This window comes from Onychomys torridus, chromosome 20 (genome assembly GCF_903995425.1).
Source record: "Onychomys torridus chromosome 20, mOncTor1.1, whole genome shotgun sequence".
NCBI classification, from domain to species: Eukaryota; Metazoa; Chordata; class Mammalia; order Rodentia; family Cricetidae; genus Onychomys; species Onychomys torridus.
This window is the reverse complement of record NC_050462.1, coordinates 30,462,700-30,484,394: the sequence shown is the minus strand read 5'-3', so window position 1 is coordinate 30,484,394 and position 21,695 is coordinate 30,462,700. Positions and strand designations below refer to the sequence as shown.

Sequence of the window (21,695 nt, the reverse complement as noted above, 5' to 3'; positions counted from 1 at the left end):
TATATATTCTGGCTCCTCCAGCTATCTGATTCATTTGATTGATTAAAAATAAATAACAGATTTATAATGAACAGTTGGAATGCACAAACTCGAACTCATTGAAATACCATTCCAGGAAAACAGTAACAGACGCCTTCAGACGTGTAGTCCAGATACCTAACAGGGAAGAGACGAGGCACCAGGACAACGGATTGGGCGAACCCGACACACGGATTCCATCCTCCCTCGTAACACACTCGAGCAAGAGTCCCATGAAAATTAAAGAAACCAGTGAAAAAACAAAACCTGAAAACCTTTAAAATGTAAGAGTATTTTTATAGATTTGGTTGGGGTAGGCAATGATCCCTATATAAAGATGTAATAGCACTAATAAAAAAGGAATTGATAAACACTATCACTCCAACATCTAAATTATGAATTCAGTCATCAGATAATCCCATAATGAAGCTGAAGAAACCCTGAACAGGAGACTATATTCACAGCCACAGAGTTAACAGAGGTTGTATCTAAAGTGTTTTAAATCTATAGCGCCTATACATCAATTAGAAAAGACTGACAGCATCATAGAAAAATAGAGGAAGAACTGAACAGTATTTCACAGAAAATGCACATGTCCAGTAAGTTCATGAAAAATCTTCTTTCTGCTTAATAATCAAGGAGGTAGAAATCAGTTTCATAGCATGGTATTTTATAGTAATCAGAACTGAAAAAGTTAATAAACTTGATAATATCAAATAAGGAAGATGGCATCATCAAGATCTCAGGGGCTGGAGGAGTATACATTGATACTAGCACTTTGGAGAACAACTTGGGACTAGCACACACTTGATCAATGCCACATGATCTTGTTCTTATACCTAGAAAAACTCTATGTGTTCTAAGAGACAAGAATAAGAAGTTTCAAACAACACTGTCAAGCAAACAAACAAAGCCCTTCAAACAGCTTGAATACTCACCAATTACAAATAAAATGGAGTGGGGTAAGGCATGCTGGAGAAACAGCTCAGTCAATAAAAGCACTAACTGCTCTTCAGATGACCTGGGCTAGATTCCCCTACACACATGACAACTCACAACCATCTGTAATTCCAGGTCTAGGGTACCAACAGCCCTCACCATACCTCTGCTGGCACCAGGTGCTCAAACTCACACGCAGGCAAAGCACACACAAGAGAACACAGCAATGATATGTCTAAAATTACAGGATGTTAAACAATTTAGCCAAGTGTGTGGTGTGCATTGTTATTCCCGGCACTTGGAGGGCACCGGCAGGAGGATTTCTTTAAGAGCAGCCATTCCCCACAGCAGGTTCCAGCTACATGGCAGGCCAGTGCCACACAGTAAGACTCTGTCTCATAAAAATAAGACAATAAGTGAGTTAATAAATTGTGTCACCAGCATAAGCTAAAATAGTATATGGTACCTATTTCTGGATCAACAGCACAGACGAATCACAGAAATACATCAACTACCAAAAGCAAGTTCCCAATATACTGCATAAACTATGATACAGTCCTTTAAAAAACGGGGTTGGCAGGGCATTTGCCTAGCATGACAGAGGTGCCCTGCATCCAATCTCTCATATTATAAAAGAAACAAGTAAGAAATCAAAAACCAGCAAAACTTGGGGATACAGGGACCAGAGAGATGACTCAGTGGGGTAAAGGCACTTGGACCCAAGCCGGTGACCCACGTTCAGGACTCCCACAGTTGTCCTCTGACCACACGGCTGCTAACACACACATGCACACACGCACACAATAAATGCTAGATTAAAAACCTTAGAGATACATATGTAATTTAAAATGTTTAAACCTGAAAATGCAATCCTTTTAAACAAAAATTAAAATGAAGAAAGATAATAAATAGTCATCACGTGTGAGGAAGGCCACAGGTAGAGAAAAGGAAGGAATAGACTGAAGCATGCGTTAGCATTTCATCAGTAATGCACAGGTCTGTGTCTTAAATAGTAGCTCTACTACATAGGAAACAGTTCAGTTCCTCTTCCCAATCCAGTGCTCGTGTGATTTTTGGAGACAGGATCTCATCACAGAATCCAAACTGGACAGAACTCAGAAAATCCTGTCTGCCTCCCTGATGCTGGAATTACAGACCTGTGTTCGTCATGCCCAGCTCTTAAGTAATCTGTCAGAGTGCCTGACAGCAAGACAGAAAGCTTTCTTCTTCCTATTTGCTTTGTTTCAACCCATTCACAAACATGAACCATTTACAGATGAAGGAAGCTCTTCATAATACAACTCATTCAATGTCCTACAGCAAGTGCACAACAGTGGACTTTCTGAACGGAAGCTTAAGAAGCACACAGACTTTGTTTTTGTGTGTATCCACTGACACAATTGATAAATATTTGCTGAATAACTGAAAAGCTATTTGGCAAATGAATCACCATTGCAGCGCAGTTTCTGACAAGTGATTCACCTGCCATAGTGGCATTAGAGTGCCCTCTGCTGGTTCCACTTACAGTGCAAGCAGCCTACTTTGCATCTATTACTTAACAAATCACACTGGAATAATTCATACTGTGTTTACTGTACCATGTGTGAATCTATCACCTTCCTTAGTTGCTGAAGTCAACTCAAACATTTCAAGAATTTTGCAGATTCTGGTGTTTTCCCGTAGGCTACATGGAAGCCAAGATAAGATGCCTAAGTAACCTGCATGTCAACCTGACTCCCCTTAACGATTATGAAGTCTATCTTTTCTAAAATTATGGTAGTGATGGGATATAGTAATATCTGTAGAGGGTTTTTTAGATTTAAAAATATTCTTGGCAAAATAAAAAAACTGGGTAACAAAAGAATTATGCTCTACTTTTTTAAAAAATATATTTATTAAATTTTTTTTCATTTTACATACCAACCTCAGTTCCTCCTCCCTCCCACTCTGCCCCCATCCACTCCTCAGAGTGGGTAAGGCCTCCCATGGTAGTCAACAAAGTCTGGCATACCAAGTTGAAGGAGAGCCTAGCCCTCCCCATTGTATCAAGGCTGAGCAAGGTATCCCACCACAGAAAATGGGCTCCAATAAGCCAGTTCATTATGGTCTACTTTTAAATTTTCTACTATCTGATAATATTGCTGTGTAATACGCAACATAGTTTAGATAGTAAGGACTGTTGCAATTTTAAAAAATTAGTGTTATTATCTTAAATTGTCATTTTATAAAGGAAATAAAATATGCTTTCTAACCAGTATTTGAGAAAAAACTATCATAGACTAAAAATTATATATATTCTACTTTTTATTAAAATATCTTAATTGTGGAAAAGAATGAGTTTCATTATGATATAATGTATGTAATCATATTCAAGCCACCAATTACCCTGTCTTTAGAATACCAACAACAAAAAGACCCTCATTACGAAGAACTTCTGCGTTACCTTGCACAGTCCCTTTCTTTGAACCCCAAAGCACGGGGATGGCTTGCAACAGTGAGGTGACTTTTAGACAGAAATTCTAAAACTTGTAAATCAGTTTCCTATGTTGCTACTCAACACAAATCAGAACCTCTGTCCAATTTATGATCGAATGAAACTTTAATAATTTTGATAGACAGCTTTCAACCAACCACATTTGGCTCTCACTTTTTCGTAGCAGTAACACTGGTATACAGTGGATGAGTAGCCAACGTAGCTCCCCGGATGTGTACGCTTTAGCTTTAGTCTCTTCGTCTGTGAACCTGGCATTTTATTAACTGATCTAGGAGGTCCTCTGTAGTCCAGTGCTGCTATGATTGTTAACGGCACAGCCACCCCCGTCCCTGTTTGGACTAAAACAATCCTGCAGTGTCGGGCTCTATTTGTTGCACTTACTCAAAAGCTTCCGCGATGTGCAGCCCTATTCAGAAAACGAAAACTTTGTTCCAATAGACTGAATATAGTTTTATTTTAAAAGATGATCTTCTAGATCTCTAAGATAAAACATATTTTCAAAAAACAAACAAAAAAACACAAATTATATTAGAACTCTACAAACTAAAACACTATTTCTCAGTTTGACGAGGCAGTGAGTTCCGTCTATCATCTCTTATGCCTGTGATGATTGTACAGGAGTCTTAGAAGGAGGAGGAGGTCCTAAATAATGAATCATTCTCTAGATCAGTGGTTCTCAACCTTCTAATACTGTGATTCTTCAATGCAGTTCCTCATGCTGTGGTGACCCCCCCACCAGAAAATTATTTTTGTTGCTACTTCATAACTGTAATTTTGTTACTGCTATGAATCAGAATGTAAATATCTGTGTTTTCTGATGGTCTTAGGTGACCCCTGGGAAAGGTCATTTGACCCGAGAGGGGTCACAACCCACAGGTTGAGAACCACTGCTCTGGATGCCTGTGATGTCAGTACAGATTCTGTCCATGGCTCTCATGTGGACAACAGCAACAGACGAACAGTGGGCACTGAGCATTTCTACAATCAAAACTGAAATGTTATCTGTCATTTTTAAGTAACACCAAAATATTAGCATGTCCTCAAAACATGACATTCCAACATTAGCTACTTACTTGATGGCCCAAGGACATCTTTGCTATCACCAAGAAGCTTTTAATGCAGAGGGATTGATTGAGCAGCAAACACACACAATCCAAACCAGGAAGAAGCAGACACCGGACGGAAGCAGCAGTGGGACAAAAGGACAAGAGGAACAGCGTTAGTCTGTGAGTAGGAAGCGCATGCACAGTAGTGTCAATCGTCGTAATTTATAGGACATTTCCTTCTCTACACCCAAAGACTCTCGGCTTAGGCAATACCAAATACTTGTTTTAACTCGGGGAAGTGAAGAGAAAATGGAATCACCAAAGGGTGATGCTTTGCAATGACTCCAGTCCAAAGTTCCTTTGATCCCAATCAAGGTAGGGATTAGCAGTACAGCTTGTTCAGAGAACTAAGAGCACTGAGCAGTCATCCTTTTAAATTGAAAGCCTTAAAACTACTTACCACTCATACTCTACGAAATATTAGCTATGATGCCATCAGAGCACTCTCTACAGAGATTTAGTCTTATACAAAAAAAGAGAATCTTTACTTGGTGCTTATTATATGGCAAGTATGGCAAACAGTTTCTACAAAGACAACAACAAAATACATCATTTTTAACCAAACAGCAAAAATAAAAAGGAAAGAGAAACAGTTATTATCCTTGGGGAATTTATATGACAAGTTTTAAGTCAGACATAATTTTCTTAGGACCTGCAGCATCTAGAGCTTCTCCTCTTTCAGGAAGTCAGAGGACATTCCATACCTCCCAACCACAACACAGCCTCCCTAAGTAACCTAGGCTGGCCTCAATCCCACGGTCCTCCTCCTTCAACCTCCCATGTTCTACCATCAGGAAAAGGCTACATCAACAGGAAAAGGCTGCAGATGTCTATCTGGAAACACTTTTAACCTACAGTATCACTCGGCCTCTCTTAGTGAGTACCCAGCTCTCAGCCATCCTGCACTTCACACACCAAACTGAAAACATCCCACTGATTGCATTGTTTCTGAGCACAGTGACTGAACAAGGTGTGCTGTTTGCTTCAGGCCTCTGTCATCATTTTGGAGAAATTCTCCTACCTGTCACTTTCTAAAGTGACAGCTATTGAGCAACTCTGGATCTCATGATCTAGTGTCAGGTTTTCTTCAGATGCTAATCCATGGTTATTCTTCTATGAAGCGATTTCAGTTCCACACTATAGCTCTGCTAACAATGAACTCATTGTGCTCAGGTCCTTATTAAAACAGCAAGCTTGAGGGAGAAGATTAAAAGGGGTGAAGGATTAAAGTATTTGTGAATCAGGGATGGAGAGATGGCTCAGCTGTAGAGAGCATCTCAGTCCACAACCACCTGTAACTCCAGCTGCAGAGAATTCACTTCTGGACTCTGCAGGCACCTGCCTTCACACATGCACATACCCACAAATAAAAAGGTACACACATAAATACATATTTTACATGAAAAATAAATCTTAAAAATTAAAAAAGCTAAAGTATTTGTGAAGACGATCTAAAATGGCAGCACAGTGGTCCTTATTCCCTGGTGAACAATCCCTTTCTCCCAGAGTGTGCAAACTGCTGCATTTCCTTTTGTTAGTTTTGCTCTGGGAACAGGAGGTGTAGGCTTGGTTTGAACACAGTGCCCAGGCTGTTCTGAAACCCTTCATCTTTCTGCCTCAGCTCCTAGACTGTAAGGAGTACACCATGCCTTGCTCACTACTCGTAAAGAGAAAATGGCAAAAGGATGGTGGCCTCTTGCGATCAGCTCTCGGTTCCAGTACTCTCTCATGGCCAGTCTCTAAGATGGCCCTCCTCTTGGTGAGGCACTAAGGGATGTTGAAAAGGATCTCTCCTCTCCAGCCAGTCAAGTTTTCAGTGGAGTTAACAGCAGAATTCTCCCCCTAATCCTAACTGTAACCAACTGCTCTTGGATTCCTGAGTCATAAAGTTTAAAAGAAATGCTGTTAATACGACTTAATTCTGGGATCACTTATGAGACAATAAATCTATAAATAACACTGGGAAACTGTAAGAAGCCAGGAAGCTGACAAGAGACAACTACAGCCAACTTTAAAAATGCTTCAAATGCATCCATGTTTAAAAATCTTCCTGCAATGAGAAATTTAGAGAAAATTTGTATTTGTCTTAAAACAACCCCCTCCAAAAAAACCTCTAAAACAAAAGGAAATACAGCAGTTTGCATACTCTAGGAGAGAATGGGATTGTTCACTAGGGAATAAGGACCAGTGGGTGTCATTTTGGATTATCAAAAATATTTTTGTCTTTTTATTTTCTTAGATTTTTATTATTATTATTATTTATTTTCCCCTAGATTTACCAGTAACTTCACAAAGGAAAATTGTCGTTTTAATCACACAAAAACACACAAGAGCAAGAACATGTGTGCACATGTACACGTACCAAAAAAAATTTAATTTTACAGACCTATGTATTTGAAGGTTTTAGAGTCCATCTTGTATTTGGAGTAACAGGTTAATAAGCTTATTCACTGTACAGTTTTGTTTCATAGTCTCCAGTTCTGTTGGTTAACAGGCCTGTCCTGACTTTTGTACCCTTCCTGTTCCTTACCTGTTCACTCTCAAAAGCTAATTTCTAGCACAGACAGTAACGGTTAAGTATTGTTCCAAAAGTGACATTATAATATCAACATTACACCTTCAGCATGTCTGTATCATTGGTATCTTATCCACTGGATCAATCCTAACTTGTTCAGTTTGACACAGTCACTGCTGACCTGAAACATATGCTATCAATATATCCAATAAATGTGTACTGGAAACCACTATGGACATGTACCATTTTAAGCACCAAAGGATATTAGCAGTAAACAGACAAAAATCCTGTCCTGGGCTGGGGTTTGTACCTCAGTGGTACAGCGTGTGCCTACCTCTGGCCCTGGGTTTGACCCACACACCACCAAAATCAGAATTCTGTCAAAGTAGTATTTAAGTTTTAGAGGAGAAAACATAGAAGACCATAATAAACTCTACACAGTTTAAAAGCAAAAGGAGAAGATACGCACAGAGCAGGGGCATACTGAGCCTCAGAGGAAGGGAGCTCCAGACCAGACAGGTAGCCTGAGAGCACCCTACCACAGCACTCAACAAAGAAGAAAAGGAAAACTGCCAGAAAGGATTCTACAGGGAACAAAGAGTAACTACAGAGGGCTGGGATGTGAGCCAGAGCCAAAGGTCTGGCAACAGTGTGACTGCAGAAGCTAGGCTGCACCAGGAAAGTAAAGAGCAATTACAGAGAAGTCAGTGAGGTAGAGATGCCAGATTATGGAAGTCTTTGCATGGCCTTATTCAGACTTTGGTTGTTTTGAATGGGATTAGGGAAGCGATAAGTGGTTTTGAGAAAGGGACTGACTTGGTCTGATTCTATTTTAGCCGGACTGTTCCAACTTGTTATTTTGAGAATACTGTAAGAACAAGAGTATAAATGGAGTTTCCTGAATCAATCTGGGCTAACACAGCAGCAGCAGCACAGGTAATGAGAGGTTATTCACTTCTACAGCAGCAGGGTTTCCAAGCAGACCAAGTGGAAGACAAGAAAGAAGGAACCAAGATTGTTTCTAGTGGTCTGAACTGAGCACCTGCATGATGGAAATGCCATTAGCTGACCAGGTGTGTTATACAGAGAACGCCAAGGAGCCCGGGAAGGCTACATGTGAGACGTCTGTTAAGATATCCAAGTGGATGCCAAGAAGGCAGCTGTGTATATGAAGTCTGTCAGAGGAAGGTTCAGGCTGGTAGAAGCAGCACAAACGGTGGTACGTGTGAGTTAGGTTTATGACCTGAAGGCCTTGTCCACTGACGATTGACACATGTCACAGTATAAAGCAACAGGCACCAGAAAACCAACTTATAGTGGACAATAAATCTAAGAGTCAAGTGAAGGCGCTCCACACCAAAGCTGAAACACTATGAGGACAAAGCATGTCTTCAGAACATTTCCCAGGAAGGTGTGCACAGGAGGCATTCCATGCGATGTCAGCAAACCATCCTTCCCAAGCCACCTGTGAATGATGCTGAAGGGAATGGGGAGCAAGCGAGCACCTTCCTGTCAAGTAAGTTTCTTCACTGAGGGGACACTAATGTGTTAGCTTTTACGTTTGGGGGACACAGTACCATGTCGTGTAATACAGAAAGATCGTGAAATAACTAATGTGGAATAACTCTATACAAGTATCTGGTACCTTGTTTATAAGCTAGGCACTCTGTGGTGGGTATTGTGTTCCCTGAAATATTGAGTGTTCCCCGAAATAAACATATCTGGGGTCAGAGAACAGACCGCCACTAGAACAAAGCCAAAAATGGTGGCTAGAAAATGGGAAGAGTAAGCCATAACAGAAGTTGGGCGGTGGTGGTGCATGCCTTTAATCCCAGCACTTGGGAGGCAGAGCTAGCTGGATCTCTGAGTTCAAGGCCACTTTAGAAACAGCTAAGCATGGTGACCCACGCCTTTAATCCCAGAAACCCAATCTTTAATCCCAGGGAGCGGGGGCAGAAAGAGAAAGGTATATAAGGCGTGAGGACCAGGAACTGGAGGAGTAAAGCATGCAGATAGTTAAGCATTTAACTGGAGAAGTATTCAGGCTTTGGAGCAACACAGTTCAGCTGAGATTCATGTGGAGGAGGACTCAGAAGCTTGCAGTCTGAGGAAACAAGACCATCTGAGGAACTGGTGAGGTGAGGAAACTGTGGCTTGTTCTGTGTCTCTGATCTTCCAGCATTCACCCCAATACCTGGCCTCAGGCTTCATTTTTATTAATAAGACCATTTAATATTCCTGCTACAGCACTCTATGGCTTTAACTAAAGTGCTAAAATACTACATACATCTCAGAGAATCCAGAAACTTCTTAGAGTGAAAAACCATTAAGACAGGACGAAACAGTTTCTTTTTAATCAATAAATAGCCAAACTCATTTCAGTGATTTGTTACAGAAATAAATCTTCTAATATGACTGAAAATAGTTTTAAGAAAACTAATATGACTGAAAATTTTTATTTAGGAATTTGTGTGCTACAAAGTGATTCACTAAAATCACTTAACATTTACAAGAATTGTTTAAATTAGTCTGACTCTCATAAAAAGAGTGCTATATGGAAACCATGATCTAATTGAGTTGTATATCTAAATGCATGCCACCTAATCTCTGCGTATTCCACCTTTAAGAAACATAAAGGACAAAGTAGAAGGCTATGACCGTGCCCTTCAACCTAAGTCTCAGTCAGAGCAAGACAGGAGTCACCCCGTGGCACAGAAGATCCCCTGGACTGTGGTTTTGACCCTACATCTTTAAGCGGTCCTTTCTTCCTTGTGTATGCACTAGCTTGACTTCAGCCATTTGGTGGGCACAGGGGAAGCACAGAGAGCAGCGCATGCAGCAGGGACATAGCTGGGGGCACCTCTCCCCATACAGTCGCTCATCAGTCATTCTCTGAAGCAATCCTGCTGCGGCAGCTCAGAGCCCACACTTGCAGGGATTACACAAAGCGTCTCAGGGCGTTCTATTCAGTGTTATCTTTGGCTCCGAGAATAAGAAACTTCAGTGGAGGATAATGTTGCAGCTGGGAGCTCCTTGTTCTTAGAATGGGAGTCATCACTCTATACTTAGCTTGAATTTCTCAAATTCCTCTAATCTGCAAAAATGTGCCCGTTTTATACTTGAGTTTTACATGAAAGACTTTAAACTTTTTATTTCCGCCTGGGAAATTATCACTGATGGCTACAGAATATACTGTGGTCCACTAGGTACTTTCCCATTTTTACAAGACTTCATGTAAGACATACAAACTTAGGAAAGATAGACCAAAACATTAACAGTGGTTTATTTAGGGGGCAGAGCTTTACTTATTATGGTTTTATGTATTATTTAATTATGGCACACTACTGTGCATTACATTTATAGTAAAAAATAAGAAGTGGGAAGAAAATTTTAAACTGATTCTTCCGTCTTCACTTACTGTGCTGTATAATGACAATGAACAAAGTGTAGTGGGAATATCCACTTCCAACTTGAAATCACAGAAAACAAATGTTAGCATCTTAAACACAGGATCATACATTACTCACTGTCTCTTGAACTTCAGCAACTTCTGAGTATGGCATGATCTAAAAAACAAACAAATTTTCTCAGGAGCACTGTAATCTCTAATACCTGAGGTCTGGAATGAAAGAGTACCCAGAGTTTACAAAGGACTGAAGTGAGGAAACAGTATTCCATAAAGTAACATTTAGAGGACGGTAAGGAGGTTCAAGAGTACTTTCACACTAGGAATTAAACCCTTCACTTTTCTTTTAAGTTCTGTGGCTTCAGGAAATTGCGATCTGCCGAGCTATGGAGTTCTCCAGAGCGTTCCAGAAGGAATTCCAGTTCTGGTATCCCGCTTGTACTGGTGTGACCCTGTCCTGCTGCACTGTGCCCTCTCACTCAGTGGGTGAGCGGTCCCAGGAGGCCTCCAGGCCTGCTAGTCTCCTCTGCAGACAGGGCTGACCTTCCAGCACGTCTTCTACCATGCATTTGACACTGTGGGGATGCACTTCCAGCTCCAGAAGTCTGCTAGAAAGGAAAGCTTCGGGCTATTTTAGAAAGCACTTTTCTGTCAAAAGCAGCACTGACGGCCTCTCTCAGAAACCCTTCCCTATGCCATTTACCCTCCACGTGACCTGCTCCCACAGCTCACCCCACCCAGCTCTAGTCAGTCATTAGGTTCTCATTCTTCTCCTCTGCCATGTTCTATGTCACATCCGGTCTTCTCTTTCATTTCCCACTAACATACCCTGTTACTTCTCAGCTTTTCCCTCCCCCTTTCAAAAGCTGCACCCACAATGACTGCTAGACCACTCATTCATTTACCTTGCTAGATACTGAAATTCAAAGAGTCATAAAAACATGCTTCCCACGGCCAAGACTAACCATATGTGTTGTATTCTCTTGACACTGAGATGCGCTGTAATTGGACCACTCAATTTTAACCATTCGTCAGGCCGGCCATGAACTCCGGTGACGTTTCTTTCTCCTCTGTGAATGCATTAGTCATTCAACTCTCTCGCTCTCACAGGAGCTACTGTGACGCTTCCTAACAATCTGTCTAAGTGTGCTGTCTGCTGTCCTACGACAACACAAAGAACTGATCCTAACAATCTGTCTAAGTGTGCTGTCTGGTGTCCTACGACAACACAAAGAACTGATCCTAACAATTTGTCTAAGTGTGCTGTCTAGTATCCTACGACAACACGAAGAACTGATCTGACAGTATTCAACCTAAGATGATTTCTAAACGATCATGCTGACTGTGCTAACCCCCCCACCCCACCCCACCCCGTCAAAAACATTTGATACACTGTTCTTTACAAAATAAGCCTCAAACTCTGGTATTTAAAATCTACAATTCAGCTAAATGATTCATCCCACAGAATATTTTGATCTCCTATAAGAAAGCCTGGAAACTCCACTTACTCCACTTTCAGGCAGTTTGGGCTGCCAGAACTAACTGCACAGTGATTTGTAACCTGTGCCCCCCCACCCCCAACACAACTTTTCTTTTTGTTTAGCTGTCTAAGTTTGAAAATCCTCTCATCTTGGGGGCTCACTTTACATAACTGATTCTGTTGCCCAAATCCAATCTGGAGGAATCCTCCCCAGTCTCTGGCTTCTTCGGAGAATTTTCCTTATTGCTTAGTGTATAAACATGGCACTCCATCTGTATTGCCACTGCATCCTTCTGTTGTCACCAGACAGGATGTGACAGAGCCCAGTGCCATCTATCCCTTGATAGATGCACCGAGCAGTTAAACCCAACCACCAAGCTACTCAACACACGCTCACTGTCACTTCTCTGTGCTTAGAAAACACCCGTGTAACCAGGCTTGGTTGTGCAGACTGTAACTCCAGCTACTTGGCAAGCTGAGGCAGGAGGATTTCAAATTCAAGGCCTGCCTAAGCTACAGAATGAGTACAAGGACAGCCTGGGGAACTTGAGCACATTCAGATCTTATCCCAAAATAAAAGGTACGAGAATGGACAGAGCCGTTTCCTAGCATGCATAAGGCGCCATGATCATTCTCCACCAGAGAAGGAGGGCTAAGGGAAGATAGGTAAGTCCTTAAGATAAGTCCTTAAGATTCTGTTTGAGGGGTTGGGGATTTAGCTCAGTGGTAGAGCACTTGCCTAGCAAGCGCAAAGCCGTGGGTTCGGACCTCACAAAAAAAGATTCTGCTCGAGAGCTGCTCCATTAGAAGACATTCTTGCTGGGTGGTGGTGCTCGCCTTTAATCCCAGCACTCGGGAGGCAGAGCTAGGCGGATCTCTGTGAGTACAAGGCCAGCCTGGTCTACAGAGTGAGTTCTAGGACAGGCACCAAAGCTACACAGAGAAACCCTGTCTCGAAAAACCAAAAAAAAAAAAAAAAAAGAAGAAGAAGACAACGACATTCTTTAGAGTCCACTCTTCAGTCTACAGTCTATTACTCTCTTCTTCCCATCATGCTTTAGTTTTCATCACACTAACACAGGACATAGTGTTATCTTGTGCCATTCAGATACTCCACTAGAGCGAGAATTGGGTGTGTTTTGTTCACTGCTGTATTCATTAAAGCAACAAGAAAACCTAGCACATTAGAGACAAACAACCAATGAATAAGTGCATAAGTGAAAAGAAAAGGCGTAATAATTACTATGAACTCAATAAACAGTAACATTTCTAAAATATTATTATTGGGGAGTATGGGGGCTGTTCTTCCACAAAGTTCAGGGGGACTAGAGGACAACTCTGGAGTCAGTTCTCTCCTTCCACCTTTCCATGGGTTCTAAGGTCAAGCTCAGGTCATGAGGCTCATGTAGCAAGACCTTTCTCCAGTGGGCCGCCTCACCACACCCATGGGAGAAATCCCTTACGTGTAGTTTTCGGCATTCCTGACTACTGAAGGGCTAGTTCAATCTCTCTAAGACCAAAGTGAGTACTTGGCTTATGTTTCCTTATCACTGGTCATCACTGAAGCAGTCAGGACAGAAACTCAGACAAGGCAGGAACCTGGGACCAGGAGCTGATGCAGAGGCCATGGAAGAGTGCTGCTAAATGGCTTGTTTCCTATGGTTTGCTCAGCCTGCTTTCTTACAGAACCCACGGCCACCATCCCAGAGAAGGCACCACTCACCATGGACTGGGCCCTCTCCCCATCAATCACTGATCAAGAAAATGCCCTACAGGTTTGCCTACAACCAGATCTTAAGGAAAAGTTTTCTCAATTGAGGTTTCCTCTTCTCAGATGACTATAGCTTGTGTCAAGCTGATAAAAAACTAGTAAGCATACCTAACATGACACACAGGAACAAAGAATTAACATCGAGTGTAAGTATGAACTCTTTTTATGTCTTAAGACAGGCTAGCCACAAACTAGTAGCAGAGTGTGATAAGTAGCAGAAGGTGGCCCTGAACTTCTAATCTTCCTGCTTCCACCTCTAGAGTTTATAAAGTCTAAACTATAAGCCAAACTTTATAACAATGTAAAAGTTATAGCCTTGAAGAATTATCTTGAATTTAGTTTTTCTTATTTGCTCAAAAGATCAAGTTGATTGCTAAAATGTTGTTACCACTAATATTTCAACACAGAAACTGGCCCAATCCTGACTAAGAACATCCTTAGTTTTCATGCACGACATGGTCAAATTTTCCCCCATTATTACTCTTCAGATTCTATACCGATTTATCAAGCCATCCCCACTTTTAGTAATGGAGCATAAATGGCAATTCTTCTGGTGCTGGTAGCTTCCTGCCATAACTAAAACTCACCTCCTTCATCAAAGTCCTTATACAGAGAGCAGCTCAAAACTGATCAACATGATTTTCATCTGTAACTTGTGCCATTCAAATGGTGGGAACAGGAAGAAAACTGTGGTTATAAAACAAGGAAAATGTGTTTGCTGTCCATGGAATGACTAAACCTGTGAACCTAGCCTTTGACCTCATGAAACATTTTCCTCTAAATCTGACTCAATCAACCAGTTATCTGGAAAGGTTATGGAACTAATACAACCCAAATTGTATTATCATACCACAATCACACCAGGTGAGATATGAGAACCGGTTATATCAGAAACGCAGGTAATATTTCAGAGTTGATCTTACAACATAAGCTTAATCTTACAATGGGTTTAAATTATTTTAACTTTCAGTCTGAAAGAAGAACTTGCCTAACCTTGATTTTCACCCGGCAAATCATTTGCCTTGTTTACAGGAATATATGGATTTTATGTTTGAGTGAGTCAAGACCAAGATGTGAAAGAAGATGTAATAACAAGAATCTTCTCAGCTTCTGGAAGTCTGTTCTGTTTCTAAAGATTGCTGCATACATGAGTATTCTCATCCATAAAATAGTGTACCTTACTGAATGTTATCAGCCACAGACAGGACTGTTAATGCTATGGGAACGGTGGTCTCTGTCCTCACAACTCCACCACAGATAAGAAAGCGGTTGCTTGTTCTTCAGGTCTCAGAAACAATGTAGTGCCCAAGGATCAACATGAACCTCAGACACAAAGTCACAATTAGCTACCAGAGCAACACCCTGGAAATGATCATGTACCACATCACTTTCAAAGTGTGCATTATAATAATACAAAATACTTTAAAAGAATGCTTAAAAGAGCAAGTGCAATACAAAGTTTCTGACATGGTATCTGTCTTCACACGCAATGACAAGAAAAACAGAATTGAGTATCTGTACTCAAATCTCAAGATTATCCTCTTACCTGGCTAAGAGACCCTACTCAAATGGCCCTTTGCGAGCCTCATCATCTTCATTTCCACAGAGAATACCCACACTTCATGGTAAAATGGAGATTCCCATGGCAAGTGTGTGAGACAAGCAGCTCAGGACAGAGGACATAGTTAAGAATGCAAGAAATAATTTTTTCCCACAAAGTATAGTAGTACAACAGTCTAAAATTCAGAGAAACAGGGGTGCAGAAAACTATTAAATGTTATAACAGCTACTAGAGAAAGCACGAGGAGGTACTTAACAAAATTTTCACTTACTCTTGGATTCTCTTGATTTCTGTAACTAGGATGGCTTTTGACTACAGAGACCAATAAAGCAAATATAAGAAAAGCCTTGCAGCAAGATGGAATGTAAAACTCCACTAGGCCCACCTCTCTCAAACAGAAATAGTGGCCAAGTTATTTAACTACTACACTATAAAATCATAGAAGTCCTTTCTAAAAAAGTGCTCAGTAAGTACCAATACACGTCAGAGGCTAAACTGAACTTTTGTGTGGACTGCCGTAACTCCACTGTAGTCTAGCCTCTCTAGACAAACATCGCTAACCAGAACGCAACTGAAAGGTTCTGACTAAGAGAGGATTAAGAATGAACAGTATCTTGAGCAACAGAGAAACAAGTGATGGAAGACAAGGATGAAAGAACCACTGTGGAACTAAGAGCCAGGTGTGATGATGCCGGCAACTGGGTCGTGAGGCAGAAGCCCAGGAGTTCAAGGCCATCTTATACCTAGTGAGTTTAAGACCTGCCTGAGCTACATGAGACCCCATCTCAAAATAACAAACAAATAAAAACAAAGAGAAACATCTGTCTCTAAAACACATCACAAAGCATTCTTCCCACCCCCATTGGTCCTACTACACCTTACAAACGAGCTTCACTTCCCTGAATATGCCATGTTGTACTGTGTTTTCTTACACCGCTCCTCTGCCTACAATGGCACTCTTACCTTCATAAAGCCAGTGAAGGCCTGGGTTCCATTCAATACTCAAGTCAGGCATTATCTTAAAGACATTTTCCTAACAAAATTTTCTCTCCTTTAAAATAATTGACTCTTCCAGCCCCCTCTGCACCATACACTGTCATCTACCCATGCATTATCACAACTACTATGAATTGGTACATGTATAAATGCCCTAAAACTCACAGACAGAAAATACTATCAGATGTGTAAGCCTGGAGTCCACTTTCTACTTGCTCTCCAACTTTGGAAAAGGTACGTACTACTTTCCCCTAATATTAGTTTCTGCATCTATAAACAAATGGTGCTGCCTTGGACTCTGCGGGTCCTATAGATTCATATCTTAACTCCTTCACGTATTTTCCGTATGGCTATCACTGCCCTACCGGCCTTCACTGCTGTTCGATAACTTACTCTCCAACCTGACCAGGAGCCTCTACTCCTATTGTCAATCTCAGCTGCCACGGCAATCACCTAGACAACCTGAAGGACCTGGGCCTGCATCTCACGTGAACAAAGATGCAGCTGTGCACTGGAGTTTCATAAAGCACACCAGACAACTCTAGTGATTAGTTTCTGGCTCATGTGAACAGGGTCTTTGTGTGCAGCTCTCCTGTCCTAGAACTCTCTATGTAGAGCAGGCTGAGCTCGATGGCCTGCCTCTGCCTCCCAAGTACTAGAATAAAAGGTGCACATTACAAAGCCCTGCACTGGATTTAGTGGTCACTCACAACTATTGGCACATTCTCTGAAAATTCCTCTATTGCAACAACTGGCATTGCCCATGAGCTCTAAAATCTATTCTCAACAGTGTAGGTGTGAGTGCAGCAAGACACTGGGATGGGTGATGGTGCTCTGTGTGCCATGAATGTGCTGCTCTGATTGGTTGATAAATAAAACACTGATTGGCCAGTAGCCAGCAGGAAGTGTAGGCGGGACAAGAGAGAAGAGAATTCTGGGAAGAGGAAGGCTGAGTCAGGAGACGCTGCCCGCCGTCCAGAGAGCAGCACGTAATGGGACGAACATGTGGTGACATAGAGATGAACAGGACTGGGGCAGTTTGAGTGTGAGAGCTGGTCAGTGGTGAGCTGAGCTAGGGGCCGAGCAACTTTTTAATAAATGCTGTCCTCCTCACGACTGCACACTAGTCACTAGGCCTGGGACTCCTCAGCTCTGGTTACGTCCTGCTCATGGAAGCTCCTTTCCGTAAGCCTGAGACTTCTGGAAAACAGTTCCTGGTGGAGATTATGAAAACCCTTCAATCCATCCACCTAAAACCTCAGTAACTGTATTATTTATAAACACCGGAAGAAATCATCCTTTAATCCCGTTCTCCTCCAGTCCAGTTCAGCAGAACAAAAAGCTTTCTATTTCTGTGTTTAATCCCAGCACTCAGAAGACAATGGCAGGCAGATCTCTGTGAGTTCAAGGCCAGCCTCATCTACAGAGAGAGTTCTAGGATAGCCAGGACTATTATACAGAGAAACCCTCTCTCAAACCAACAGGGGAGGGAGGGAGGCAGGGAGGGAGAGAGGGAGGAAAAAAGAAGGAAGGGAGGGAGGGAGGGAGGGGAGGGAGGGAGGGAGGAAGGAAGGAAGGAAGGAAGGAAGGAAAGAAGGAAAGAAGGAACTCCAAGTAAGAAACAACTTGCAAAAATACCTGGTTGAACCCTTCAAAACTGTAAGGTGAACCAGGCGTTTCACACCTATAATCTCAGCACTGGGGAGGCTGATGAAAGCCTGCTAATGGTATGTTAGTCTGGGTTACATTCCAAGCCAGCATTGTATGAGATTCTCTTAACAACAAGCAACAAAGTAAAGGTTTATTAAAACCGAGTCAAGTATAACAACCTGCCACAGCCTAGACAATCCCAGGGAAACATGACAACCATGCACTGTGGCAGCCCGGGTGAGACAGAATATGAACATCAGGCAAAACTAAGCAAATGGGAATCAAGAACAAACTTCAGTTAACAGTAACTGACTGGGTCAGAAAGACGGCTCACGAATTCAACCTGGCAACCTAAATTCAATCTTCAGGATGCATATGGCGGAAGGAAAGAATGAACTTCTACAAGGTGCTCTCTGATCTCCCTAAGTGCACCACAGCATATGTACACATACAATTAATTAAATATTTATTATTGATAATCAGGGTAGAGTGCTTGCCTAGCATGCCTGAGGTTCTGTATTTGATTCCAGACCTCCATCACAGAACATGCCATTTCTTAGGAGATGGGGGCAGGAGTCAGAGCAGACGTTCAAGAGCATCCTCAGCTACACAGCAAGTTCAATGCGAGTCCCTGTATTTAAAAAGAGATCAGAACTAGAGAGATGGCAGAGAGAATGAAGTGCTTGCCTGAAAAATATTAAGATCCCCAGCACCCACATTAAAAAAACAGGATAACACGATGGCAGGAGCCTGTAATCTCAGCTCTTCCAATAGGGCCTTGAGAAAAGCTCACTTGGCCATTCAGACTAGCAAATCAGTGAGCTCCAATGAGCTCTTAGTGAGAGATCCCATCTTAAATAATGTGAATAAAGAAAAACATCACACTCTGGCCTACACACACACACACACACACACACACACACGAACTTGTGTGTGCACAGCCATAGACGTATGCCAACAGGAACACATGCATATCCCCCACACACAAATGTACAACTTTTTATATGCATATATGCATTCATACATGCCCGTGTGTACAAAATTAGTATGGGTTCATTATGTCAAATGTACCATACTAAATATAAGATGATAGTAGGGGAAAATGAATACAAAAGTTACAGAAACTATCTTTGTAATTTTTCTGCAATTCTAAAAGAAACTTTCAATGTCAAAACATTGGAGCTGGAAAAAAATTAAGAGAACTTGTTCTTGCAGAGGATCCAGGTTCCATTATCAGCATCCACATGCTCACAACCATTCGTGATTCCAGTTCCAGGCGACCCAATACTCTCCTCTGATCTCCTTGGCACCAATGCACAGAAATACATGTGAGAAAAACCCACTCACTTAAAATAAAACACATGAAAAGAAATTTTAGCAAGGTCAAAATATCCTGTGGAAAAGAATTAAACAACTGAAATCACAAGATTTCACAAGCATACCGTCAAATAAATAATACCAAATCAGTGTACAGGTACAAGAAGATAAGAAGCAGAAAGTATTAAATACCATGCATGGCATTATTACAAGCATAATTATGATCTCACATTCTGTGAAAGCTTTTTTGGAACTGGAGAGTCCTGGGAACATACATAAGGTTTCCAAGCAGGACTGGGGATGTAGTTTAATAATAAAGCACTTGCCCATCATCCTCAAGGGGGGAAAGAAACCTCCAAGCAAAAACGCAAATCAAAACACACAATTTTTAGCTAGGAAATCTGCTGATATACTATGCAGAGGACTGGCTATTTTTCACACTTTCTTGTTAACTAACTCTTCCTCTTACTGGCTTCCCCAAATTTACTGAACAGTCTCACTGTGAACCTGGAATGTTTTATTTTTATGTAGGTAGACCTACTTTAAATGTCAACATAAAATTGTGTAATTCTGAGACATCAACTTTCAATTGCATTTTGCTTTTTTAAATCCAGTGGAGACAGGGGGATCCAGTGAGGGACCCTGTGGCAGAAAATAAGGTGGCAAGCAATGGATAAAGATACTTGACATCAGCTCGGGTCTTCATATGTTTCAGATTCCTCATTCTCCAAATTCAAGGATTATCATTATCTGAATATCCAGTCCAAAAATCCCTGTTTTGGCACCTGATCTGTACGTCTGGTCTTTATCTGCTGTGGCAATCATTTTCCACATAAACACTACTGATTCCAACCTAATATATTCAACTTTTACCTCCAACTTTAAACAACTTATTCCCTAGTGATCTTCACCTCCTATTTCATCCTGAAATGTTCTACTGGCTCATTTTCAATCCAAAGAGACCTCCTGACTTCTGTTTTCACAATTAATATTCTCTTCAAGCTTTTCCAGACTGGAGAGACGGCTCAGTGGTTAAGAGAACTAGCTGCTCTTCCACAGGACGTGGGCTAGATTCCCAACACCTACCTGGTGGCTCTCAACCATTTGTAACTCCAGTTCCAGGGATCTGGTGCACTCTTCCAGCCTCTACAACACCAGGTATGCATGTGGTGTACAGCCATACGTGCAGGCAAACATCCATACACATAAAATAAAAATCTTAAAAAATAAAGCTTTTTCCGACTATCCAATGTATACAAATAGACTTCACAGACTTCTCTTATTGGTCTTTTTGGGGAGAAGTTTTTTAAGTAAAAGCCATACTAAAAAAAAAAAAAAAAAAAGATGGTACCTTTTATTTAATGGATTTTTTAAGTACTCTCTTTTTTTAAAGATTTATTTATTTATTATGTATATGGTGTTCTGGTTTGCATGTATCCCTGGAGGCCAGAAGAGGGCGCCAGATCTCATTACAGATGGTTGTGAGGCACCATGTGGTTGCTGGGAATTGAACTCAGGACCTCTGGAAGAGCAGGCAGTGTTCTTACCCTTTGAGCCATCTCCCCAGCCCCCTTAGTGGATGTTTATAATGTGTGGAGCATTGTAATAAGCAACAGAAAGTCTTGGTTTCAATTAATACTCAAAATCACTCTGGAAGGCAGACGTGACAGTTATCTTGACGCATTTCATAGGGAAACTGTAACCCTGGGTGTTTGTACTCATTGCCCACATCACACTAGGTGGCAGAGCTCTTCCGTCTTGTTTTCTTCCTGACACGGTCTCCCTAGGGAAAGCGGCCCTCAAATCCATGGTCCTTCTGCCTGAGCTTGCTGAGCAATGAGACTGCAGAAGGACCCAACCCAGGCTGGCCTGCTCAGATCTCTAGCTGCACGTCTTCAGAACCAAGTTCTGGGCCACCTCTTCTGTGTGTCAACAGTAACTAGCTCCAGGCACGAAGTCCAATGGAGCTAGTCTATAAATAGTTAACTCAAAAGTGAACCATAACACCAGTTTGAAATTCACATTTCTGTAGTTTAGACTGAAATTATCAGTATTAAGTCTCTTACAATAAACTATATCACAGAAGAAACAATGAATGGAACAAAACAGTTTCCCCTAACCCCTACGTCTTCAAATCTTTGCTCCAACTTCTCAGGGAACAGAATTTAGAATTTAAAAAAAAAAAAAAAAAATCACTGCAGTTTCATCTGATTCTGGCACAGAATTTAATACTATATAGTTCGTATTTAGTGCCCTTTCTGTTGCTGTAATAAAAGACTCTGAACAAACAATTTGAGGGAGGAAAGGATTTATTTGGCCTAGACTTTCAGGTCACTGTCCTTTTTTTTTTTTTGGTTTTTCGAGTCAGGGTTTCTCTATGTAGCTTTGCTCCTTTCCTGGATCTCACTCTGTAGCCCAGGCTGGCCTCGAACTCACAGAGAT

At 41.5% G+C, this 21,695-nt stretch overlaps 1 protein-coding gene across 4 annotated transcripts in view; it reads right to left on the bottom strand.

Moving 5' to 3' along the window:
• The window catches only part of Osbpl8 (oxysterol binding protein like 8), a 133,300-nt gene that overhangs the window by 66,147 nt on the left and 45,458 nt on the right, over window positions 1-21,695 (bottom strand). For 2 of the 4 annotated variants that reach the window (XM_036169573.1, XM_036169574.1), the window contains exon 3: window positions 4,525-4,561. The exons of the other annotated variants lie outside the window; for them this stretch is intronic. In XM_036169573.1, the coding sequence (XP_036025466.1) occupies window positions 4,525-4,561 (37 nt within the window). The remainder of the gene's footprint in view (window positions 1-4,524; window positions 4,562-21,695) is intronic. 4 annotated transcript variants of the gene reach the window in all.